At 43.9% G+C, this 25,968-nt stretch overlaps 1 protein-coding gene across 6 annotated transcripts; it reads right to left on the bottom strand.

The window, feature by feature from the left end:
* Window positions 1-14,800: 14,800 nt before the first annotated feature.
* CDCA2 (cell division cycle associated 2) lies at window positions 14,801-25,816 on the bottom strand. Of its 6 annotated transcripts, none has more exons than XM_088068445.1 (15): window positions 25,600-25,816; window positions 24,145-24,708; window positions 23,461-23,591; window positions 22,759-22,900; window positions 22,007-22,239; window positions 21,715-21,793; window positions 21,116-21,333; window positions 20,401-20,488; window positions 19,711-19,922; window positions 19,252-19,330; window positions 18,610-18,659; window positions 17,843-17,983; window positions 17,172-17,346; window positions 16,514-16,716; window positions 14,801-16,110 (listed from the first exon to the last, which is right to left on the bottom strand). In XM_088068445.1, the coding sequence occupies exons 2-15, from the start codon at window positions 24,647-24,649 to the stop codon at window positions 15,280-15,282; spliced, it is 3,087 nt and encodes a 1,028-aa protein (XP_087924571.1). In that variant the 5' UTR covers window positions 24,650-24,708; window positions 25,600-25,816; the 3' UTR covers window positions 14,801-15,279. The 6 variants fall into 6 exon arrangements, with proteins under 6 accessions (XP_087924571.1, XP_087924568.1, XP_014116294.2 ...); XM_088068442.1 differs by having other exon boundaries at window positions 17,843-17,986; window positions 25,600-25,815; XM_014260819.2 differs by having other exon boundaries at window positions 17,843-17,986; window positions 22,007-22,203; window positions 25,600-25,813.
* Between the last annotated feature and the right edge of the window lie 152 nt (window positions 25,817-25,968).

Genomic DNA, 25,968 nt, shown 5'->3' with positions numbered 1-25,968 from the left:
AAAAATGTCAGCATCTCTTTTGAAACATTTGTTTGTGGTTCATTATCATTAATTGGGAAAAAAGGATTTATGGTTCTCTGGGGAGAAGAATTTTTTGATCACTTTGTTCTGCCATCCATCATAAGCCTGTATTTGGGTAACAGCTACGAGGACATTTCAGTTTAGGTTGTTGTTGTACTGTTAAGCTAAATTTTTGATGCTTTTCCTGATAATGCTATAATTTAAGTTACCATTTTTAAATGGCAATGGCAGCAGGATGCACCAGCAGGTGCTGGGTAGCCCACAGAGGGCAATTATTCATTTCCCAGGGACACCTTTCCTTTTGGTGATTGGCAGTGGGGGTTCGTTTTATGATTATGATTATTATTATTATTATTATTATTATTACTCATGGCTTTTTCTTTCTCCATGTCTGTATCCCCACACTCCTGCTGTGCCAGGGATTCTGGGATTTACTGGGGTGTCTCTCCTGGAAATGTCTCAACAAAGAATTTCTGAAATAGGCACTGATATTCCCTAAAACCCTAAACCATCATTACAGACCAAAACCGAGGGACAAATTCCACACTTGGGCCAGGCTAACAAACCTTTGGCTGGGAAAAGCAAAGGAAAAGCAAATTCACAGCTCTGAAGGAGCTGCCTGTGCCTTAGCCCAGCCTGACATTTGGAATTCATTCTTCACCTCCAAAACGCCACCAGTGGAGATGGATTTTTGCTTGTTCCAAACATAAATTCTTTAGTTCTTTCAGTGAAATACTCGGCAGGTAAAGAAAACACTCAGATTATACCAAGAGCCAGGCTTAAAACAGAAGGAAAGCCCAACCAAGCTAGTTTGGGATGAAGTGTGAGCAGGTTAGGGACTCTTCAATACCAAGCACTGATCCCCAAAGTGCCTCCCCAGCTCCTGCAGGATCCCTGTCTATGGGAAGAGGACACTGCCAAGGAAAAGAGGGCTCTTTTTTATGATGGAGCCTCAGCTCTGGAGACAGAGCCCTGCAGGTGCATTCTTACCTCCACTTAAAGCCCGTTATTTTTAGCAAACAGCAAATCCGACAGAATCCATTTCTGCAGATTCACACTGAGTTTTGTTCTTTATGAAGCTGCTCTTGAAAGAGAAACTCCAAAAGTTCAAAAAATTTATCCCTATACTGCCAATATGGGATAAATAAAAAAAAACCCAGGGGGGTTTCACCGATTCCTGAACTTCTCTTCTAGCTCTGATGTTACAAATTCCAGCCAAAGTTTTAATAGAATATTAATAATAATAGAATAATAGAATTAATAATAATAGAATGGAGATAAAGATTTCCTTCTCCTAACACTTGGACAACTCTTTATTACTTCAAAAACCCCAATATTCATTAACTGAGTAATTTCTAAGCAGCCTCTTGTAGTGCTTGAGGCTGAAGTAGTTACTGAAGAAAGATCAAGGGTTAAGCTGCACGACTTTAAAAGAAATAATAATAATAATTAAAAAAAAAAAAGAAAAAGGAAGAAACAAAGGAAAAAAACTTCATCCAATTTTTTCCCCAAATTAAATCAAGAACATTCCTAATTAGTTTTTCCACCGGAGACATCTAGTGGGAAATGAAAGAACTGAAAGAGCCATAAGCTGCCTTCCCCCTTTCATTAATATTTGCTCCCAAATGCAGGTCAAATAAATCTAACTCACAGTTTGAGATGAGCAGCGTTAAAACTGATGTATTATTTCTGCTCGGGTTTATGCCACCCATTTTGGATAATTACTCCCAGTGCTTTTTCCCCGTTGGATTCAGAGCTTCTTCATAAGAATGAAATGAAAAGTTGGGATCCTTGAGAGCTTTCCTGCTTTTAATAACTTTTCATTTCCCCTCCACCCTCAAAGGTCCCTTCCAGCTTGGCAGTGTGAGGAGCTGGATGGTGCTGCCTCTTGTTTGGGCAGGTTTGGCTCCATCCAGACACACAGCAAAAGCAAAATCGTGCCCTCTAAAGCTCAAATTCCCATTTACAATCCATCCAAAGCTCTAAGTCACCTGTGGTTCATGTCCTGGATGACATGAGATCATCAAAACCAAAAATCAAACAAAATCATCAAACACCAAACACCCCAATCGTCCCTGTCCTAATTGCAGAAGGCTGAAAGGAAAGCTCAGGTTGGAATTTGGGGGGATCTGAAGGTGAGCTCAGTGGTTTGCTCTGGAAGGAGAGACTGGGAACCCAAGGGGGTAAACTGGGACTGCAGAATCTGAGGAGTCAAGGCTTTGGAGAGAATCCAAGATCCTCCACAACTTCCAGGAAGGAAATCAGCCTAAAACGAGCCCCAGAGCAGGAGCAGGGCAGCGCTGACCAGAGCTGGGTCTTGTTTTTGTGACCAGCCAAACCAACAGACAGCTGTGAGCACCCCTGAGCAGAAACACTGCAGGGCGGGACACAAACCTCCTCACTAACACCTAAAATCATTCATTTATTCACACACAAAGCCATACCATGGCCTCTCCATCATTTTCCTTCCTGAATTTTAGTGTATCTGGGGTTGTAGCCACCTCTGCTGTAAAAATGAGGGTTAAAACTTGAATTTTGGAATCTGTTTTGGGTTCATCAGAGTAATTTAATCCCTGCTATTGATTTCTCTGCCTGCGTATATAACATTTCTAAATATTCCTTGCTCCCTGACTGGTAATGCCACCCAAAAAGGACTGGCCAGCATGTCCCAATGTCCTTTTTCTCAATATTTAACCTTTCAGAGGGTTCTGTCTGCAGAGATTTGCCAGCTGAGGGTGGTTTCAGGCTGCACATCCCCGAGGGAGGGCAGGCTCTGGGCACTCCTGGAAATTTAAATTTTATCCTTGTCTATCCCTTTGCTTCCCTTCAGCACATCCAGTAATTGTGAAGGGAAAACCTGTTCTCGAGAATGAGGAGCTCCAGGATATCTGAAACACTTACAAAGACAAAATAAAAATTTGCTTACTTCTTTGGAGAGCTGAAGTCTTGCCAGATAAAGGGAAAACCTAAAGAGGAAGAAGAGGCTCCACAAAGAGGAGCATTGGAATGTGTATTTCAGGCAGGCAGGCAGACTTGTTCCACCTGCTGAAGAGAGGAAATCAAATTAAATCCTCTTTGCTTTGTTTCATTCCCCCCTCACAGCAGAGTTCAGGTCTTGGATTCCCTGTCCTCATCTGCCCAGAGCAAAACTTGCCCATTTTCTCAGCTGGATGGTGGAGAAAAAATTTAAAATGAAAACCCAAGTCAGGTGGTGATGGAGGAAGGGGGAAATTTGAGCAAAGCAGAGCTATTAAGGCCCAGCTAAAGCAGAGCTGGGGCAGGTGAGAGGAGGATGTGGCACCAGGGCTCAGTCCCTAGCCCAGCTGGCCCTTGACCACTGAGGCAGCTGCCCTGGGGGACAGCAGGAAATTGCACTTCTGCTATTTATAAACTGTGAGAGGGACAGAACATGAAAACTCAGGGTGTGCCTCTGCCCAGCCCTATCTGAGGGGTTTAAGTATCCTATAACCCAAATAATTGGTGTTCCTCACCTCTCACAAGGGTACTTTCCTCCTCCCAGAGCACATTTCAGTGTCACTGCACTGCGATACCAAACTGGCTAAAGGACATTTTGGGGCACTATACAGCTCCAAAGTGCATCACTTTATTTCAAGTTTTTTGGAAGAAGGTGGTTTATCTGTGCTGCCTTCGTCGCAGAGCCCTGACAGAGCTCCACATCCTTTACAGCTTCATTTTGTGGAATTATTCACACTTTGGACCTTCCTGTGTATAAAATTAACAGATAAGAACAAAGCAAACAGCCTCAGGTGAAGTCAGCCTAGCACATCAAAGACTGATCCCAAATTAATCCAGAGCCCAATGCATAAGTATCTCAGGAAAAGAAATCTACCTGATTTGGAAATAAAAATGGGAAAAAACAGGTCTGCTTCAACAGTGACTGTGGGGTTTCTCCTCCAGACTGATAACAAAAATCCCTTCATGCTACAAACAAACATTAAACTTAGGCCGGTTTTATAGCAAAATGTATAAAAAGAGATTTTCTGCCTTGTAAAGCACAAGTTCAAGTTACAAGCAAGACTTTTTTATTCTGTATTTATTCCTTTATTTCTGTTCATTGCCATGTCCCAGCTGAGGCACCTGTGAGAGTTTCCAGGAAAGCACAAACTCACCCCAGTGGGTTGTTCCAGCAGATTATGGTTTGTAATATTTCCCCCAGCAGAGCTCTGTTAATGGGAGATGCTGGTGCTGCACTCACCAGCTGGGAAAAAAATTCAGTTTCTACCAGATAGTGTGAGGTTCAGCTTTTCAGGGCAGGGAAATTCCCACTGGGATGGGAAAAGCTACAGCTGATGAGCACATCCATAAAAATAATAAAAGAAGCGCTCATGATTGTACCAAGATAACGACAGGAAATAAAAAGATTTTGTGCACTGAACACTCTGGAATATTTAATCAAAACGCTGGTCCAAAGGGGCCTCCAGAGTGAGAAATAACTGTGGCATTTTGGAGCTGCAGGGATGGGGTCCCTGCTGTAGGATCTTGGAATGTCCTGAGGTGGAAGTGATGTGGGGTCACTGATCCAGCTCCTGACCCTGCACAGACACCCCAAAATCCCAGCCTGGACATCCCTGGCAGCGCTGTCCTGGACAGCTCTGGCAGATTTGGGAATGTGCCCATTCCCTGGGGAGCCTGGGCAGTGCCAGCACCCTCTGGGGGAAGAACCTTCCCCTAAAATCCAGCCTTTCCCTGCTCTCCTGGCACAGCTCCAGCCCTTCCCTGGCTCCTGTGGTGCCTGGAATCAGCTCTAGTGCCCGGGCAAGGCTCAGATCCTTTCAAGCAGGGACCTCTTCCTTCTCTAAGGTGGCTCATTTGGGCTCACCCCACAGAGAAATGGCCACTGCAGGCTCAGGGCAATGCTCCCAGCACTTCTGTTCCCAGCACTGATAACTGCACCTCTCCAAATGTGCGAGTGGCTTTTGCAAAGCAAATGCAGAGACTGCTGGTGCTGAAGGAATTTGTAAACTGAACTCTGTGGTCGTAAGTGGAGGGAAATGGGAAAAAGGGCTGAAGGAAAGGAGGTACAAAAAGGTATCTTCATGGCACACAAAGGGTGAGGAAAACTCCTTGTCAGCTGTAGGGCTGAAAATCTAGCCCTGAGAGCGCCCAGAGCTCCCCCAGCAGCTGAGCCCCTCACCTGCCCTGGGTCCTTCCAACCTGAGTAAACTCCCCTAAGAGAAATCCAAAGGTACCTTCAGCCTCTCCCTGTTGGAAAGGTGTGAATTCCTCTAGCCTGAATGTTGTGGAGAAATTCCCGCCTGTGAGGGTGGGGAGGGTCTGGGATGGAATTCCCAGAGCAGTTGTGGCTGCCCCTGGATACCTGGAAGTGCCCAAGGCCAGGTTGGACAGGGTTTGGAGCAGCCTGGGATAGCTGAAAGTGTCACTGGGGGTGGGACTGGATGGGCTTTAGGACCCCTTCTAACCCAGCTGGTGCACAGGACAAACCAGCAGCACCCAGTTCCAAATTTCATAGCCATTTAGCAGGGAAAAAAAAGACCAAAAATCCTTCAGTGCCAACCCTGGCCAGCAGAACGTGCTGGGGCTGAGCCTTCTGGATGCTCCTTCAGAGGGGTTAGATCAGAGTCCAGCGAGGAACCATCCCCTCCCTTCACTTAAACATCAATGCTTTGCTAATAAAGTATCCCAGGCATTGGGTTTCAGGTCTGTGTTTTCAGGGATACACGGGTTATTTCCAAGCCCAGCTATTACCAGTGCACGCGGTGACATTAATATGAGTAAATGCAGGAAAAAGGATGAAATAAAACATATCCTATTGAAGGAAATGAGAGCTCCTTAAGAAAGAAAAACACACATAGGAAAGACGTGGGCATATCAGGATACAAATGGGACGCTGGGGAGCTCCAGATTCCACAGGCATGATGTTATTGGAGTGTTTGATACCAGAGTAAGCACCTGCAGATATGAATTACATCCTTGTTCAGACCACGAACATCGCAGCCCTGACATCTCAGGAAGTGCTTATGTTATATTTCAAATCCCCCTGCCAACTGCATAAATATCAAATAAATCAATCACGGATCTAAAAGGCATTATCTTAAGGACTTGCAAAAGCTGAACAAGCCACCTCTCTTCTAAAAGTAGCCCCAGACCTGAAATCATTGGGGTTTTTTTCTGTGGTTGCACCTGAGCAGCAGGGACAGGAGTGCTGTGACTTCACCTCTGCCCCCAGAGACAGGAATGGCACATAAATGGTTCAGAGTGACAGTAAAAGAGGTTTTACATGAGTTAAATGTAATTTCTACTGCCTTCAAGAGGGGACACCTGATTTTGCACACAAGGCATTGATGTACAAATGGGCTGTGCAAAATTCTACAAAGGGCTCTGGAACGGTGTGAGCAGAACAAGGGAAGGACCAGGAGTCCTTGTGATGCCCATCAGACCATGCAGATTTTGTTTTCAATCTATTTTGAAAGAGAAATATCTAAATTTTGTACTTACTTCTGTGTATGCTGACCAAGACAGAAAATGCAATCCAGGGATCAAATGTTTTTGTGGTAGAAAGACTTTTTGTCACATGGATCAGGTAAAAAGCCAATTAAAACCAGACCACAAACATAGTCCATTTCATACAAATTTAACTGACAGTGTTAATTCTGCATTGAAAAATTCAGATCTTCATGCTGATTTTCTTAAAAAAAGTTTAAAAGTAACAAATATCAAAATATAAACTCCAAGTCTGAGTTTTTAATAATGCTGAAAGCCTTAATAAACTAAAATTTTGCCAGAATTTGGGATTTTCAGAACACTTCTCAATTTAAGAGTTCCCCCATAAGCTCTTATTAGATTAATTTGTTATTTTTCCTTGCTTGCCACAGGAGTCTTAATTACAATTGCTCCAAATACAGCTCCCATCCATCTTAATCAACAGGGACTATTTGGCCATGCTGTTAAATCATCTGGTGTAATCACTTTGAAAAAGTTTGTTCTGCACTGAAAAAATGGCTGAGAAAGGAAGCAAAAGGAAATCTATCTTTGCACATTCATCTTTTCCCATTCAGCTCCCAGCAGCAAGAAGATGAAGTGGCCCTTTGGCTTCTCATCCACAGAGCTCAGAAGTTGAAAAAGTTCTTTTTGAGTCACAAATTCTAGGAAATATTCAAACAAATTCAAACAGAATGAGTTTGGGATTTAAAGTGGCAGGAGAATCCAAACGTCACAGAACCCTGGAATGGTTTGGGTGGGAAGGGGCATTAAAGCCCATCCAGTGTCACCTCTGCCATGGGCACTTCCCATTGTCCCAGGCTGCTCCAAGCCCTGAACACTTCCATTAAGTTAAATTATCCACTTCCCACTTTGTCACGGGATGACCTCAGAGCCTGGCTGCAGCAGTAATGAGCACAGGGTAATTACAGTGTGTGTAACTTCAGAACTTGGTTTGGCCAAAGCCTTCCCCAGCCTGGGCCAATTCCAGTCACCAACTCCAGCACCAGGCCCAGCTGCCCCAGCTTCATGGGCCCTCTTGTTAGGAACAGTTAAAAATCTGTGATTTTTTTTTTCCTTTAAAAAAACCCTACAAAACTCCACTTTTTAGAAAGATTAGATATCAAATAAAAATGGAGGAAACACCTGCAGGGCTTGACCTTCACTTCAACCTCTTATAATTTTCAAGTGTCAGAACCCTTGAGTGAGAAAATCAAATTTAAGTAAGTTTTGCCCAGCTTTGTTTTCTCCAAGTTGTGATTGAAGGTGCAAAACAAAAGGTTTGAATATGAAAATTCTCTCTGTGCCCATCAAACCAATCTGGGTCACACAACTCAGGTTCCTCTAATTCATCCCAATTTCACCCACTCCTGAAACACTCGGTGCCCTACCCTGGGGCATTTTTGCCCAAGGAAGTTTTTCTTCCAAGTTTTATTCCACTGTTTTGTATTTTCGTTGGATATCGACTAAGGAAATGCTGTGAGCTGAAGATGAACAATTCAAAACCTTCCAAATCCAACTTGCTCTCAGGTCCTCGACTGCCTTCAAACCAAAGTGTGAATTGCAGCTTATCAGCTCTCAAAGAATAATTTTGCAGAGCAGAGCTGCCATATGAGGGAAAAAAAGTCATAATAATAAAAACCCTCTTGACCTACACTACTACATTTAAGGAGTACATTTTTCCTTGTTCTGAGAGTTTCATTTGATACAGGAAACCTTATCAGGAGCCTCCGTGGTTGATGGGGAAATGCTCCCCACACAGAAGGAAACACAATCCTGCTCCATCTCAACATTGTCCCATTAATCCACCCAAATCCCTGTATCCTCTGCTCTTCTCAGAGGTTCCTCTCCTTTTAATCCTCAAAAAGCCTCCTAAATCCAGAGTTTCCAAGGAAGTTTCCCTAATTAAGATTTCATTAGCAGCTTGCACACAGACCCGGAGCACCTTCAGCAGCGTCGCTGTCAGAGGAATGAGACAACCCATCACCTCGGCTTGGATCACAAGGAGAGAGGGGGAAATGTAATGACAAAAACAAAGAAGGGTCAAATTTCCTTAAAAAAAGTCCAGCCCCCCTTTCCCTGTGCTCAGCTGCAGCAAGGTGAAAGGCTAAATGTGGACAGAACGGGAATACGTGAGTGCTTTCCGAGCTTCCTGGGGGGAATACTTAACAGCAGAAATATGTTTCCCCTGGAGACCTTCCCCACCATTTGGTCCAATTTCTTACTCCAAGAACTGAACCAGCTCATGATGTAATGCTCCAGGGAAAACATTCCTCTTGAAAAAGAGTATCTTCCTAGGGAGAAGTTTGAAGAAAACATCTTAATATTGTTTAAACAGCTTTTGGCACAGGCACACTGGTTGTGCTGCGCTCAAGGCTGAAAGCAAAGCAGGCTAAAAAGATGGAAGCGGAAAGTTTTAGGATTTCGTTTTAGGCTTCTCCTCAACTACCAGCCCAAGTCCCCAGTCCTTAATGGAATGAGGAAAAAAAAAGACATTTTCAGAAGCAGATATTTGCCTTGCTAATCAAAGAGGAACAATTTAACGCTTGGGCTATGTGTCAGGAGGAAACCACGGGTTTAATTCTGCCTAAAGCCTGACCATTTTCTTAACTCCCGCACAAAGGGGCAGTTCCAAGGCACAGAACACCACGGATCTGGCTGGGAACGAGGCTGCCTGCAGCTCTTGGAGGGGGCAACATTCCAAGGACCAGGAAAAGTTCCTGCCAGCCAACCCTTCATTGATCAGCTTTTGTGTACACATCTTCCCCCTGCTCCCGACTGCTTGGGTCCATTTCTGGACCACCTCTCTGAACAAATTTGTCACTTTTGTGACTGGAAGAGCTAGACATTGGTGTTAAACAAGGGCAGGAAGCACTGGGGACAAAGAAATTCAACAGAGGCAGAGCAGGAGACTCCAAACCCGAGGCAGGGGTGCAGGAAAACCCAGGATAACAGAGCTCCGTGAGGAGCAAGCAGGGGGAGAGCTGGGAAAAACCAATGGAAAATGAACATTTAGGGATTCTATTCCATAGCTGGGATTATGTCATGCTTAGCACTGATATAAGCTCCATGTACACATTACCTACTCCTCACATAAACCTCACAGAGCTTTCCTTGCAAAACACACCCGGGGTACTTTAGGGTTTTTTCTTTTCCTTGAGGAAAGAGTAAAATGACCCTTTTATTCCTCATTAATATTTGTACCCACACAATTACTTTTTCCTCAACGGCACACCCGAGGCCACTCAACAGCTCCAAATCCCAGTTCAAATGTGAATTCCCTTAGAACCTTAATAGATTTGCATTAGTGAATATTATTTACTGCCAGAACCCAGCATTACTGACCTGCTGATCATGGGGCTGAAGGCATTTGTTTGTCCAAACATTTGGGTGCCACAGGCAGGTTATTTATGGCAGGGAGAAGTTTCTATCTCCAGTGTAACCCAGGTGATTTAAGGGATGGGGATATTGGATCCCTGATTTCCACCCTGATGTTCCACAAGCTGGCAAGACAAAGAGCAAGGAAAACAAGCAACAACTCAATTCAAGGACAGCATGAGCCCAAACCCAGAGCACAGAGGGGATAAAACTCCCAATTTTCCAATTCTTACCTTGTTTAGTTTTGTGCATCATCAGGGCTTTCAAGGGACAAGCACCATTTGTGATGCAGCTTCTCCTCAGACTTTGAGGTGCTCAGTAATTTTTAATGATTAATCATCATCAGGATTTTAAAACGAGGCTCTTTTGTCTACTTTGAAGTGTTAAGTTTTGCATTTTATCTCTTCAAAGGGGTTTTGCTTGTGGTGAGTGAGGAATAAAAGCTTTGTAGGGTGGAGAGGTGGCTGCTTTGATAATTCAATCTCGCTCCTTCATTGAAACCCTCGAGAGACCTCCGGGCACAGCAACTGAATTGAAAGGTGGTGTTAATTGTTATTATTATCAATAACTAGAATTGTTCAGATCACAAAACACGCTGCACAGCATGGAATAGTTCAGCTACAGACTGCCAGGGCTTCGCTGCACTGCCTGGCAATGCTAAAACCCAGCAGTAAAGGCTCTGTAAAGAATTTAAACCAAACTCAGTGGAGTTGAAGGCCAGTCATTTGCAGGCTTCTGTCAAGAGCTTTTACTGCTCCTTTGCTGGGGCTTGTGGCTGCAGATTTTTCAGGTTCTTGGTAGACCCTAAACTCTTAAAGCCTTGAATCACAACAATTTATCACCCATCAGGGAGCTACATAAAATGTATTTTCCTTCAGAGTGACTATTCTCATTAAAAAAAACTAATTTAAAAAGAAAAAAAGACAATTAAGAATGTTTTTTAAAAATCTACACTACAGCCCAACTTTACAGGGATCCTTAAACCTAAAAAGTCTGGCCCCCAAAAAATTAATGCCACCTGCAAGCTGTAAATATATGTATTATTTAATTTTTTTCTCTCCAAGTATTTTCTTTGGCTGCTACATTCAGCTGAACAAGGCCTAAAAATTGTCAAACTAAATTCTTGTTTAAGAGTGGAGCTCTAACTACTGCCAGTTTGAGTGAAACACACAGCCAGGTTTAGGGAATATGTTTTATTTATCTTGGCTGCAGCACAGGGTGGAACATTTTCCATCCCATCCGAACGCAGTCAAAAAGGGGCTGAAATATTGCACAATAAAAGCCATTCATTATATCTGTCTCCTCCGCCTTCCAAAAACAGAGCTGCCTGACCAGCCCCGAATCCGGGCAGGGGGCAGGAAGATGGGAGTCAAGGGGTCACTGGAAATAACCCAAGACTAACACCAGGATTTTCAGGCCTGGCTTAGGGAATCTGTTCCATGCCCTCGCTCCCAGAGCACACAGGTTTTCCTGCTCCCCCCTCCCAAGCTGGCTAAAGTAGTTAATTGCTCTGTTATGCACAATTTACAGGAGTTAATTACTAAACTAATACATTAGGCTGCTTGTATCCCAGTCCAGGCCCAGCTCCAGCTCCTCCACTGGGACACGGGGAAATTGGACCTTACTTCAACTTAAAACATCTTGATTTTACCTCCTCACTTTAAAACCACGTTGAAGGAATACCCCACCATTTCTTTATTTATTTCCAGTGCTCATGTACCTGTTGGCAGCTTGAAAATGCAATTTCTTTCCCTGTTCCTTGTGTTGAACCCATCCCTGCCGTTCTTCAGGGGAATTTCCCCCTTTCTCCATATCCTTGTCCACAGCTCTAACAATCCTTTTGCTGTTTGTTCGCCTCTTCATCACAAAAGTCTCTCCAGCTCTAAGAGTGAGAGGAGTCACAGGGACGAGTCAAGCACAAACTTTTCTAAACTGGCCCAGACAAACCCACACCAGTGACATTTCTAGGAAGCCCTCAGGTATTTCAGCATCTTCTATTGCCCATTAGTCAGGAGAAAGTAGAGAAAAATCAGCTGAAAACCCCATTTATTTACAATTATTTTAAAGTGAAAGAAATAAAAATGGTATATACAGTTTGTGTATTTTTTTCCTTTGCTTATCAGGTCAGGATGAGGAAACTTTAACTTTTATTAACTCATAAGGGAGACATTTGGTTCATCTCATCCCCACTTTCATCATTTATGTGCACCTTAATTAAGGCAAAATATTGGCATAAAATAATTCCTGGGAAACATGAACCCTTTCCAGTGAAAACCTCCTGGAGAATTCAGGGATGAGGACTGCTATCTGTACCTTGAGCAAAGTGAAGCAGAGACTTTTCCACTGTGAAATAGCTGCCAGATATCCAGCTCTGAAAATCTGTCACCACCACAATTCGCAGAAGTGATGTGTAATTACCCTTACTTATTAACAACATCGTAATTACAGAGCAGCAAAACAATCAGCCTTTCCAGGCCCCAGCACTTGTCCTCCCTGCCAGTCAGAGCAGTAATTACGTGGTGAGCTGTTAAATGCAATTATTCACCAATCCACACCCAGGGCTGGCCTCTCCCTGCTTGAAGTCCGTACAAATTAAAGTAGGGAAGTATTTTAAACACAAATTCATCATTATAAAAGCCCTCCAAAGGGAGAAGAGCCTCGCTTGGGAAGAAGAATGGCAATGCCATGGATTTTTAGGTGCCACTATAACACAGGGTCTGAGCTGGAGCTGAGCACAGAAAAATGGGATAAAACCACTGGAATCTCCTTCAGAACCACAAACTGATAAAGTCCTGACACCTCTCTGCTGTCACAAACCTCGATTTCATTTCCTACCCCGCAGCACGGCCACCAAGACAAGACACAACTCTAGAGCAGCTGCTGGTACAGGGAGAAGGAAGCTGCTGTCATTCTGAGGCAAACATCGGTTTTGGAAAAGCTGATGTGACAATGGAATAACGCTGCTGCTCCCACCCCCTGTGAGACACCACAGGCAGCAGGTGGAGGTCCCACAGTTTCAGGAGTTTAGGGAGCTCCAGCTCTGAGGCAGAGCAGGGACTTGGGTAAGATCTGGGTGTTTAAACCCTGAGATGCTACACAGGCCTTGCATGAGGAGCTCTCCCAAATTCCCCCAGCTGAGCCATTCCCCAGCTCCATGCTCCACCATGGAGCCCAGTCTGGACAGCTCAGCAAGCCCCACATCAGCTCCCACAATCTCCACGATCAGAAAACACAGCCAGAGCCCTCCAGAGGCCATCCCGGCCTATCCCTACCCCAGGAAGGATCATCTGTCATTCCTGACAGATATTTGTTTAATCTGTTCCTGAAGGCCTCCAGTGATGGAGATTCCACACTGCCTAGGCCCTGGATTCCCCTGCTTGGCCATGGCTGCTGCAAGAACTTTAATGTTTAACAGAGACATTTTCCTCCAATTTAAACACATTTCTTGTCCTTCTCAGTGCAGATATGGAGAACAGATTATGGCCCCCCACCACTGCACCTTCTGCACAGCTGAGGACTCGTTCAAGTCCTCTCCCAATTAAGGAGACAAAATATTTTGAGGATAAATTCTATCCAGAGGAGAATAGGAACTAAAAAGCACTATAAAGTAGCAATCTCTCTTGGAAAGAACTGCATCCTCTTCACTTCTTGTAGGTTTCCTCACCCTGCCACTGCCATCAGGCATCCACAAATGATTCCTAACAACCCTTTTCTACCCAGCTGTACCAGGAAGAAAATCCAAGCTCTGTTTCCCTCTCCTCCTGCCTTCAGTCCCAGCTGCAGCCCATTCAGAGAGCCCCTTGGGGAACCTCGAGGGAGAGCTCCCTGTGCTGCTGTGTCTCAGCACCCCCAGAGCTGGGATTAGCCCCTCCTGGATCAAACAGGAATTTATTCCTCTTCCCCCAGGACAGCTCTTCGATGTCACTATTCCAGTCAGATATTCAGGATGTGACAGCCACAGTGTCACCAGTGATTTGGTACCTAAAAGCTGCACAGACACACCCAGACAGCTCAAGTACAACTTGACTCTGTTTAGGCACAAAGTGATTTCCATCTAAAACTCACACCTGATTCCAGTCCATCATCATTTCACTCTCCCAGTTTAACTCCAGTTCAGTTGCTGCTTTGTTTTGAACAGTAAAAGGAGCAGCTATTTTACTAATCTACTCATTTTTCAAGCTTTGCATTTTAACCTCAGTCAGCCTCTCAGAATTTGTCCATGATATTCTTTTCCATGTCCCTTCCAAGCAGAAAGCTCAGCCCAGCCTGCCCTCTCCTGGCAGCCAAGCACAGCATCCAACCCAGGAACTCTCCCAGCCTGCTTCCAAGCCTAACCCCAAAAGCAAATCCCCAAGTCAAGCATTAAGGCAACTGTTTTTGGAGGGATTTAAGACATGGAGATGTGGCACTTGAGGACGTGGTTTATGGGCCACAGGGCAGTGCTGGACTCTGATCTTAAAGCTCTTTTCCAACCCCAATGATTCTGTAACTCAAACAGCACTTAAATAGTGGTGTTTCTTTCAAGTTGCTTTAGGAATTCTTGTATTGGGAGAAAGGTATAAAAATCTAACTGCTCTGGTTGCTTTCAAGCTCTATAAAAGCAGCCAAGTACATAAAGGGTTTTATCCCACATCACTCATGGTAAAAACCAGGTCACAGAAGGGACACAAAGCCATTTCCTCCAGGCTGGCACAGCGATGCCTCTGGGCTGGAACACACCAGGATGAAAAATGAGAGCAGCAACAAACCCTGGAGCAGAGCACCTGCAGTCCTTGCTCTTGATTCCATTGCTCCATGCAGAAAAATGCAAACAGGAAGATGACAGGGGATGGACTCGGGACACACACATGGAAGGGAAGGGCTGGGAATGAATCCTGCTAAGGAATGCTTCTCTGCTCTCAGCCAGTCTCATTTGCCAGATGAATTTTATACACAATCAAGGTTTAAAAGTATTTTTTTTTCTTTAATGACCACCCTTTACATCAGAGAATTATTCATGAACTCTAACACAAAATTTTACTCTAAGGAGCTCCACCACTGCTCATGCCCAAAGCCTCTTCAGAAGACAGAAAAGTTACCCACATCCTCCTCTTCCCTTTCAAGCACAGGGGAAACAAACCCTTGGAGCAAGTGTAGCCAGAAGGACACATTTGACACTGTGGTTTAATGTCTAAAGACAAGCCCACATTTATGGGAGAAGAAATTTTTATTCTCTTCATTACCTGCCATAACTGTACCAGACCAATGCTCTGAGCCAGTCTGCCACACAGCTCAGATCTTCAAGCAATTTAGGCATCAAGACAAGGAAAATGAGTCCTAAGTTATCCAGAAAATTAATAAGAAAATAAGTGTGGAAATACAAGTGTGGAAGAGAGAAGAGAACTGCACTTGAGAGACAACACAAGGCTCTAAGAAGCACCTTCACTTCAGAAAATCAGAGATGCCTGAAACATCTTTCAATCTTAGCTCAAGAGTTTCTGCTACTTCCGAGTGTTTTTGGTGACTCCTGTCCTTCCCACACCCAGAATTTGTGCTTCTCCTTCTCTGGGTGGGAGCCCAGGGCATTTCTCGAGCTGTGGCTTCAAAGAGGCTTCTCCTCCTCCACCTCCTGCCAGGACCAGCAGCAATAGGAGCAGAGCCCTCGTTCTCCTTCCCTGGGGCTGACAAGGGGAGGAGGTTTTGTTCCCTGGGGTGAATATTCTCAGATCCTGCCAGGATGGATGTGCTGAATCTTCTCCTGGCTTTGGGAGCAGCTGGGAGGGAAGGCTTGGGAATCTCGCTGGGAAGCTGAATCCATGCAAGTCCCTCACTCGCTGCATCCTTGCTCAGCCTCATGCTGCGCCTCACCCTGACCTCAGCACTGGCACTGCTCCTCCTGCAGGCCTGCAGGGATCCCTCCTTTGCCTGGGGCACTGAGAAAAATTCTTCCACATTGTAAGAGGAAACTGGAAGATCAGCCCCAGTTATTTCCAAGTTTTCAGCAGGAGGGAAGAAGGCACGGCTGCTTCTTCTTCTCCGTGCTGAATCACCTCTGACAGAATCCTTTTGAGGACACTTGGTTCTCTGGGCAGCCTCCTGTACATCCTGTCGTTCCAGAATTTCCAGCCCAGTTAAGAGATTTCCTTGTAATTCCTCCTTTTCTATCATGGAACTGCTTTCTTTTGCTTCTTTTTCACATGGAGTCTCTTTGTCTTGCTGGAAATACTCAGATGTATCAAAATCACCTTCTGCATCTAGCACAGTGTTTGAAAACTGGTGGGACAAAAAATAATAATAATTCTTAGGTTTTTTTAAATATAGGCAAGAGGTAATCCATAAAAAAACTGGTTTCAAACAGCTGAACTGGTTATTGTTGTCATGTCAATCTCCAAAATCCCAACAACTGACAGGGAATCCTGCAGGCTGGAATCTGTTTCAGTGTGAGGCCAAACTTAGGTTGCTTGGGAAGCAGAGAATGCTGGAATGGCCAGGGCTGGAAGAGACCTTAAAGATCATCCCATTGCACCCCCTGCCACAGGCCCAGGCTGCTCAGAGGCTCAGCTGAGTTCTGAATGCCCAAGGATGGAGATTCCATGTCTGCCTGGTCCCCAGTTTGATCACTCCTAGTGTTTTTCCCCCAAAGATCCCTCCTGTGGTCCCTCAGCCCAGCAGTTACCTCAGGAGCAGGGCCAGGAGCAGCCTCCAGGCTCCCTGGCACCTCAGAGTCTCCAGGCCCAGAGCTGGAGGCCGCTGCCTCCTCCAGCAGTCCGGGGCACACAGTAGCTGCACGGAGCTTCCCGCTCCTATTCCCAGCCTGGGGCTGCTGGGGAGTGTCCCTGCAGGCACCCCTGGCTTTGGGATTGCCCAAAGCTGCAGCCTCTGAATGAGAACAAACATGTAGTTAATTGAGTACAAAACCTTCCAGGTATTACAAGAAAAGCTTTGTGGTATTTCACTTCTTATATAAATTATTTCTTATACTTCTTTACCTATATAAAAATAACTTTCTAAATGAGCATCCCAGATAAACAGTGGGGAACAAACCCAACAGAAAGCTCTGCACATCCCTTAACTCTTCATGCCCAACTCAGCAGCTTAAAGACTGTGAAAAGAGCAGTACCAAAGTAAAGATTTACTTTAATAAATTGTCAGATTTACACTGAAATCCAGCAAGAACTGAATTTATCAGATGGACATTGTTAATTTATTAGATCCTCCAGACTCTGCTATTACAGAAGCAATTAAAAGTAAAAAAAAATATTTTTGTGTGTGTTCTTGTGTTGAAATAAAGGAACAGAAAGAACAAAGCAAAACAAAACTAAAACCCAAATTACCTGTAGAAAGGGTGGCTGCCTTTGGTGAGTTTGGAGATGAGAGGGAAGAGAAAACCTCTGGAATTTCAGGGATAGGGCTGAGAAGGGGTTTCTTGGAAGCCATTTCTCTTTCCCCATACAAAGATTTCTTGACTTTTTTCTTTCTTCTTCTCCCAAAGCTTGGGTATTTTGTTTTCTGAAAAGATTGAGAAGGACAATAAAACAGAATAAAGTGAAATTTTAATAATCCTCTACAATATTTTTGAGTAAGTGATGTCATGACTGGATTTTGATGGATGACAACTGTTTCCCCTAAAAGGAAGGTTCCACTTCTTTTGCTAGCTACAGAACAATCTAAAAACTCAAAAGCAAAAATTAATTACTTTTCTAACAAGGCTCTGCAAGAGCTTGGTAAGGGAATAACCACTTGTTGGCCCTCAAGTCTGAAAAGTAACACACAAACACCTCTCTCCAAAAAGATCCTTTTGGCCCTACAAGCATTCAAACCCTCAAGTCAGTAAAGAAGAGGGATGGGACAGGAAATGCAGGAAAACAAGATGGGGATGAAGAAGAAAATATTGGCAGCAACAGGAAGATCAAAATAAACCTGCAAGACACAAGGAGAGACACTTGGAGAGAGAAATAAATAAAAATAAGAGCAGAATTCAACAACTGCAGCAGCTGGCACACACCTTGGTCTTCTTGGGAGCAGCTTTGGTTGGATTCTCCTGTCTCTGAATCTTGCTCATTCCTGGGTTTTTAGTGTCTTTGTCATTCCCAGTGTTTGTGGCTCCCAAGCTGCTGCAGACAGTGTCCTCTGTCACGGCCCTGCACTGCTGAGGAACGGGATTTGGGGTGCTTGGGGGCACCTGCTGCTCATAAAACCCCACCAGAGTCCAACAGGCATGAGAATCAAATGGAATTAATCTCTATCACCTCATTAAGGGTTGGCACAACTGGAAATTAAATATTACAGACTCATTTCTCCCAGTGTTTGTATTATAATGAAGATGCAGTAAATTTTCATCTTCAGTTATTTAAGAAAATGGGTTACTGTTCTTATATTCCTCTGATTTTTGCCCTCCCCTCCCACCAGAGCTGTCCAACACTGAAATCTGAAAGCACTTCTTGTACAGTCAATTGTGTGCCTTGAAATTCCAGCAACCAAAACGTTTTGTCAGATTATCTGGAAAAGCACCTGGAAAATTCAATAGAAATTGTCAATTTAAGTATCAGGCTTTATTTTTAATAACTGGAAAATCATTTTCATTGAAAAAATCTCATTTCCTCAAGGCACTAACAGGAGGTATTTGCATACACCAGGATATAGATAATCCTCATACCTGAGGCTGGAAAAAACTTTTTTAAGCATCAAGAGGGATAAAAGAGAACAATTCTGCCTGAAGAAGTTCAAAAAAACAAAGTAAATTTGTTTATCCTTATCACTAAGGAAACTCACCTTCCTTTTAGCAGACCAAATTATCATGTCAGGTTTGTCAGTCTCTGCTACTATAAATGAAAAAAAAAAAGGGGTTTTAATCAGTGTCAATGCAAGTTAATCACATTTGGAGGAAATTACCTACATAATTTCTGATATTATGCACTTCAGACACTTTAATCTGGAGTAGAAATTCAGTCTTGAGGACTATGAAACATGTCAAGATAAAAAAATTCTACCTTGCTCTACAAAACAGAGGAAAACTCAGCCTGAGAGGATTTGGTAACAGCAATTAGAACATCCACAGCTTTCACAGATAAATATGCACAACCCACTTTCAATTATTTTCTTGTTGGGTTGCTGTTTAAAAATCATCAAAATTACAGTATCAGAATCAAGATTCTCAAAAAAAAAATTACTTTAAGCAGTAAAGTTTTCACAGGAAGATATGACAAGTCTAAATAAGATCCAGCTACTGCTATGAGGTTCAGAAGAAAACCTTTCCATTTAAATGCTAGCATTCAAATTTTAGCATGATTGAAAAATATCCCCTTGTATTTAAAAAAAAAATACAAACAGAAAAATGAACCAAAAGTCTCAACTCTTAATTTTCAGGTACAAAAAGATTCATTATCTACTGAGCAAAAGACAAGTTGGGGTTACCTTCTGCATTTTCGACAGGTGAAGGGGCTCCTGCAGCAACAGAACCTTCCAGGAATTCTGGGAGAGGCTCAACACCTTCCTTCAAACAAAAAATTACATTTTTTGGCAATAAATTACAGCAGATATTTGATGGACCTTGTCCATCAGTGTTTGTAGACAAAATGGTTTTGTTTCCTGAAAGAAAACACCTTTGCTCTGTGTGGCAAAACAAAACACAACAGCAAAACATAAGAAAAAGCAAAGGGAAAAACATTTCAAGATTCAGAAACCTCCTTAAACAGCTCTCTAAGCCAAAGTGCTGGTCAGAATTCCTAAAAACTCAACTTCTCAGTGTGACCCTAGAAGGCCAAGCAGACTCTGTTTCAATATTTCAGCAATCTCTTTGTAAAACCAAGGAGGCTGGGGGTGGAATTAACCAAGAATTGACCATTCCCAGGGAATAGAGAACAACAAACTCACATCATCCCAACCAAAATCCAGGAGGGGCAGAGGCTCCTCAGAGAGGCCTGGCCTTGCCCGGAGGCTCTGCCCTTGGGGACAGCCTGGGGAGGCTCCTCTGCGTAAGGGGGTGTTGGCAGGAAGGCTTTGGTCAAAGACTTCAGGGCTCAGAACTTCCCCAAAAGTCACTTTTTTCTTCTTTGGTGTTTTGGAGCTCTGGCTGTCAGTTCTCTCTGTTGGAATAAAATGAAGTAAACAGCTGAGTGAAGGGGGATTGGCACAGAGCAGAGGCTTTGTAAGAGATTGAAATATTCTCCTAAAAACTATCACCCAAATGATCAGCAAAACGCTACTTTTCATGGCCTGTGAGGCCAGCCAGGATTTTCACTCTGGATTTATTAAAAAATTAAGGAAGAAACAGACTAAAAATTACCATCTGTTCCCCAAGTTTGAGTTAAAAAATGTAAAACTCCTTTAAAAATCAGAGATTCTATTCTGGTGTTCGAGGCTTTCTGAAGTTTTGGGGTGGGATTAATTTTTTTTGATAGATGTTCTTTTCCTTGGCAATCTTTCCATGTCATCAACAGGATGCCACAAGGAGGTCATTCAGTGATAATACCAAAAACAAGATTTTGCAAAGAGGCAAAATCTTTTCATCCTAGACAATATTTTAGTTAAAAAAGAAATAAAGAAAGCCAAGGGGAATCTGACCTGCTTGCAATGTTTCAAAGGCTTTTACACACTTGGAGACTGCAGCAGATTCACCTCCTCCTCTGTCACTGGCACTGTTTGAGTATTCCTGTCAAATTTAAGAGATACAGTTCAATAAAATTTAAATAAAATATTGTCTTCTAAGCAGCATTTAATAATCAAGCCTTTTGTTTAGCCAAATCTACTTGTTTGGTGCATGAATAAAGCTCAAAAACATTAATTTCATGGATTCATGGAATGGTTTTGGTGGGAAGGGAGCTTAAAATGATCCAGTGCCATCCCTGCCACAGCAGGGACACCTCCCCCTGTCCCAGGCTGCTCCAAACTGGCCTGGGACACTTCCAGGGATCCAGGGGCAGCCCCAGCTCCTCTAGGAATTCCATCCCAGCCCCTTCCCACCCACTCAGGGAACAATTCCTTCCCAATATCCCATCTAAAACTGCCCTTAGTCAGTTTGAAGCCATTCCCTGTGTCCTGGCACTCCAGACCTTCATAAAGTCTCTGTTTTTCCTGTCACCCCTTCAGGTCCTAGAAGGTACAGTCAGGTCACCCCAGATCCTCTCACACCACAAAATCTCCAAGCAAAGCTCCCAAGATGGCCAAGCAGCATTAAATCATTTCCAATTCCTTCCCAGTCAAATCAGTCAGCACAGCAATTAGTCAAATCAAATCAAAGCATCTTTGGGCTCATCCTTAGTGCAAGCACTGAACCAACCTTGGTGCTGTCCATGAGCTCCCTACCCGGGGTTTTCTTCAGGATGGATCTCAGCAGGGAGCTGCTCTGGGAGAGGTCACTGCTGGGAATGTTCCCTTCTCCCAGTGGTGTTCCAGGGGCTTGGCTTCCCTCCAGTACTGCCAGGCTCACACCTCCCACAAGCTCAGCCTTCCTGGTGCTGAGATCTGAGACAGCACCACTGTGGGCACACCTGGGAACTGGAGAGAAAGCACAGAGCTCTGACACCAAAAGGTTGAAGGAAAAACTGACAAAACTTTAGTATAAAAACATGAGCTATAAAACTGCACACATCTCAACAGATCCTGTGTGGAAACATCCCACAAAAATTTATCAGTCTGCGAGTTCTGGCTCCTTCTTAGCCACATGTACTATTCGGTGTTCTCAGAAATTTATAAAACAAATTTACAATACAAAACAGGAGCAGTACATGAAGGAAAAGATACATCAGATTTCTACAGCATCCTAAGTTATAAACAAGATGACAAATGTCAGCTGAAACAGTTCCTGAAAAATATTCCAGTATTTTTATTCCTTAATGAGGGTTTAACAAGGATTATAACAGTGCTGAATCCTCTTACCATGGCCTGTTTCCAGAGTATCTCCAGTTACAACAGTCTCCAAGGACATATTGCGATTTTGCTGCTCATAAACCCATTCCTAAAGAAAAAGTCACAGGATTTTTACAACAGCACAAACTATGGAGGGTTTTAATCCCACAGACAAGGATTTCAGAGCTTTCCCCATCATCCACTCTTTCACCTGAATTTATTTTCCCAAAACACCCAGGGAAATGTTTAGAAAATGCTTAATTAATGAAGAAATTGTCTATTTTAATGTCTAACTTAGAGGTTTCTCCCCAGTTCAAAGCACCTTTGCAGCAGCAGGGCCAGCAGCAGTCACAGCTCGGCATGGGGACAAGATGCTGCAGATCCTGAGCTCACTCCTGATGCTCTTGGTCCCATTTCCTTTTAAATTTTCTTGCAAAGCAGCTCCTCTGTTGCCCAACTCAAACTTTTCTCTCCACTGCTCCAGGTTTGGCTCTTTGTTAAGAGGTGCTTTATTCAGAGCTGTATCAATTAAAAATAAAACAGAACCCAAACAAACTGCAAAGAGAAACTTCAGGTTTTTCAATGAATTTTCTTTTTGTGTTTCTTTATCAAGAGGTGCAAAAAGTCGGGTAATGTTCTAGGCAGGGAGAACACATTTTTTAGATCTACTTCAAAAATAACATTCCCAGCCTTCAAAATAAGTGATTCTTTTCATATAAATGTTATTAAGACCTGCAATGGCAGAAAAGTAAAGTGAAAACCATTCTCTGTTTCATGCAAAAAAAGTGCAAAAACATTAGTACTCAATGAGAAATCTATCAAAGAACACAAATCTAGGAACCAAAACTAAGGAGTCCCAAAAATACAAGTTTTTGGAGAAACCACTAATCAGGGTGCATTAAGATGGTTTAAACAAACAAACCAAACTTCAAACCAAGCACAAACACTTGTGCTGAGCCTTATAAAGGAAGATTACTCTGTTTTTTAAGAAATATTTCTGGTTTCATACTTTCAGCCTAAAGGAAGAGCTGATATTTAAAGTAAATCACTGACCAGGATATTTAATCAACTCACATGAACCTCCTTCCTGGAAAGGCTCCCCCAGGTGTGAGAGCCCAGCTTCCCCCTCAGCTTCTTGCAGGGATTCAAAACAGGCTTGGAAAGCTTCCATCTTGTCCTTCAGCGACCTCACATTTGCAGGTTTAAAAGGACTGATCTGCCAAAACAAAATAAACCCCATCGGGCATTTCTTCCCTCACCTCATCTGATCTTTAATGTTTTGAATTTCCACCTTGACCTAAAAGACAAAGAATCTGGCATTTAACCTGGCTTCAATTGTATCTGTACAGTAAAAATACAGGAAAAAAGGAACTTCACCCAGAAATCTGGTACATTTTATTGCATTTGATCTGTTCTTCTAGTCTACAATTTGCTTTCTGACAGCCCAGCATGGTTCAAGTCATTCACACTTGAAGTCACTTCATTTGGAACAAGCAACAGTTTAATTACCCAAAAACCAAGTGTAGCAAACACAGGAATGTAACAAAAGTTAAAATACATCAGCAAGCTTAACATGGAGAAGAAATTTCAGCCTCTACACAGTGCAAACAAAACCTGGAACACCCCTTTGTCAGGTGACCAAGGGACAGCAGCAAATCAATGCCAGTTATCCCTACTGCTGGATTCTTCCCAAGACTTGCCTCCCCTTCTCCCAGCACAAGGTGGCTCCTGGAGGGAGTGGAAGTTCCCCATCATATATTTGGGAAGGATTCTCACCTGGGTGAAAGCTTCTTTCTGCCTGCTGCTCCTCTGCTGGGCCAGGTACCGGATCAGGGTGTTGTTTTCTGGTGATCCCCTCAATCCAACTGTTGACCTTCTCCTAAATTTTAGGGAAGTTGGGGAAGTCCCTGAAAAGGGGACGAGAGGAGAGGTTAGAAAGAAAAACAAAGCACAAAACCACAAAAATGTTTTGTAATACCTAAAACTCTAAAATGGTAATTTTTTATCCTTTTTAAGGTTGATTAATGCTACTTTTTCTAAGATACAAAATTACCTGCTCAGCCTAAGAAACCTCCCTGAGCACATCACATTAAGGGTCTTAAATCACAAACCAAGTCTGCCTTTTAGCTTTTCAATTGCTTGCTAGTATTTTCACCAATACTTGCAGAATTTGTCTTGCAATTCCCTTGTGAAAGTCAAACACCTCATTAACTCAAGAGAGATAAACAGGGAGCATTTACCTGTGTAGGATATAGCCAGTTAAATGGTATCATTATCTTGTATATGGGATATCCTATAAATATGTTGTAGCAACAGCCTCTCAGAGTGTGCTCCTGGGCATACTCAAACTCTGATCACCTGAATCTGCCCTAAATTAGAGCCTTTGGCAGGAGGCTGGACTAAACAAGCTGCAGAAGCCCCTCTGAGAAGGACAAAAGTCATTTGTCACACCAGCCTCACCCGTGGGCCGTTTGCCAACATTTTCCCGAGAGATCCCAAACTCAGCAGTTACCACAGCGGCAAAATCAACAGGTTTGTTCCTCTCTTCGGATAGTCTAAAATCAGGTTTTGCTTCCACTTTGTCTCTCTCAGGAGTGGAGAAGTCATTTCCCAAGGGAACAGCTTGGCTGCTGGAAAAATCCCCCTTGGTGTGCAAAGGCAAGGGGAGTTCAGTGGGCACATCCCCCCTGAGCGCCCCAAAACACCTCCCAGGGAGCTGCCAGCTCACATCAACCCCCTGGGGCTGACACAAATTCTCCTCGGGGCATTTCAGGACACGTTTTGGTGGCTGTGTCTGGTTCCCATCAGTGAAATTCTCCTTCTTGGATGGTCTGATGCCTTTGGGTTTGGTCACTTTGCAGCTCTTCTGGTCTCTTAATGGAGGGAAAGAGGCCTCTTCCTTCTGTTCAGGACAACCACGCTCATTTTCTTTAACTTTCAGGGGAGTTTTAGATCCTCTGAGCATTGTTTGGGATTTATTTGAAGGAACATTCACTCAGCCTTTACTCCTGTAATTACAGATTCCTATTAAAAAGAAAAAAAAAAAATATTATTTGCTAAGAGCAAGAACTCACTACCACGCTCAAGCTTCTTCCAAATCCGCATTTTTCCTGGACAAGGTGTTTAACAGGAGGGTGGGAAGGGAAATTTATCCCCAAAAAACTGCAGGGAAAGGACCCAAGGGGCAGGGACCAGAAAGAAAAACACAAGAGCACTAAAAATCTGCATTATGAACAGGCACAGGAGTGGCTCAGGGTAAGGAGCCACAAGGCTCTGTCAAACCTCACATTAATGTAAAATACATGTATAAAATACATTAATCACAATCACACTGCAACTGTCTTGCTCCAAGTGTTACAACAAATATCAGCAGTTTAATACTACTTTTAACAACACTAATTAGTAGCAGCAGAAAGAGAAGGAAAGTCTTGGAAAGAAATCAACAAAATTAAAACCACTAGCAATATGTATTTTTTAAAATATCACGAGCTTTTGAGTAGAAACTTTAAAAGTTTTTTGCAGTTAGTTTCGTGAAGTTAATGACGGACAACTCAATAACGTGACTCTGCAACTTCGCTCCTGCAAATACGCGCACTTTTAGAAACAAAATTACCGAAATTAACCTTCTTAACAACGCCTGGGCAACCTTTTTCTTTCTTATTTTTCCTTTTTTCTGCTCCCAGACCCCAGCGGAGCCCGATGGCCACAATCACAGCCACCAGACATGGGAAAAGCCCCCACAGCGGGGCTCCCCCGGTCTGTAGCACCCCTTAGGCGCTCGCACCCCGCAACCCCGGAGCTCACCTCAGGTACCCGGGTACCTCCCGCATCCACCCGGCCAGCCCAGAGGATTCCCCCCACCCTCCCGGCCCCGCCAAGGGCTCCTGGCTCCGGTTCCCTCTGAGCCGCCCTCACCTGGGCCCGCGCCCGGCCCGCCGCACGCTTTCAAACCGCGCCACGCCCTCGCGGATCCCTCCGCGCCCCCGCCCCTTCGCCCAGCCCCAGCGCCCGCCGCAGCCAGCCCGGCCTTGGCAGCACCGCAGGAAAGGCGGCTCATGGGGGCGATCCCTCGCCGCTGCTCTGCCCCGGGGGTCCGGGGGATCGGCGGGCACAGGGGGGATTCTTTGAGCCGGCGGAGGGATTGCGGGCCGTTGAGACGTAGCACCGCTTTGGTACAAGAGGAAAAAATAACACGATTAAATGGACTCATTCAACGGCCCGCGCGCACGTGACGGGCAACAACCAATCAAAGAGCGTTTATGCAAATATAAACGCTCCTTCCGG

The sequence above is a fragment of the Pseudopodoces humilis genome, chromosome 30 (genome assembly GCF_049639895.1).
Source record: "Pseudopodoces humilis isolate 2021_Gansu_Grassland_sample_001 chromosome 30, ASM4963989v1, whole genome shotgun sequence".
NCBI lineage: Eukaryota > Metazoa > Chordata > Aves > Passeriformes > Paridae > Pseudopodoces > Pseudopodoces humilis.
Note: the sequence above shows the minus strand (reverse complement) of the source record. Positions and strands in the feature narration are given on the sequence as shown.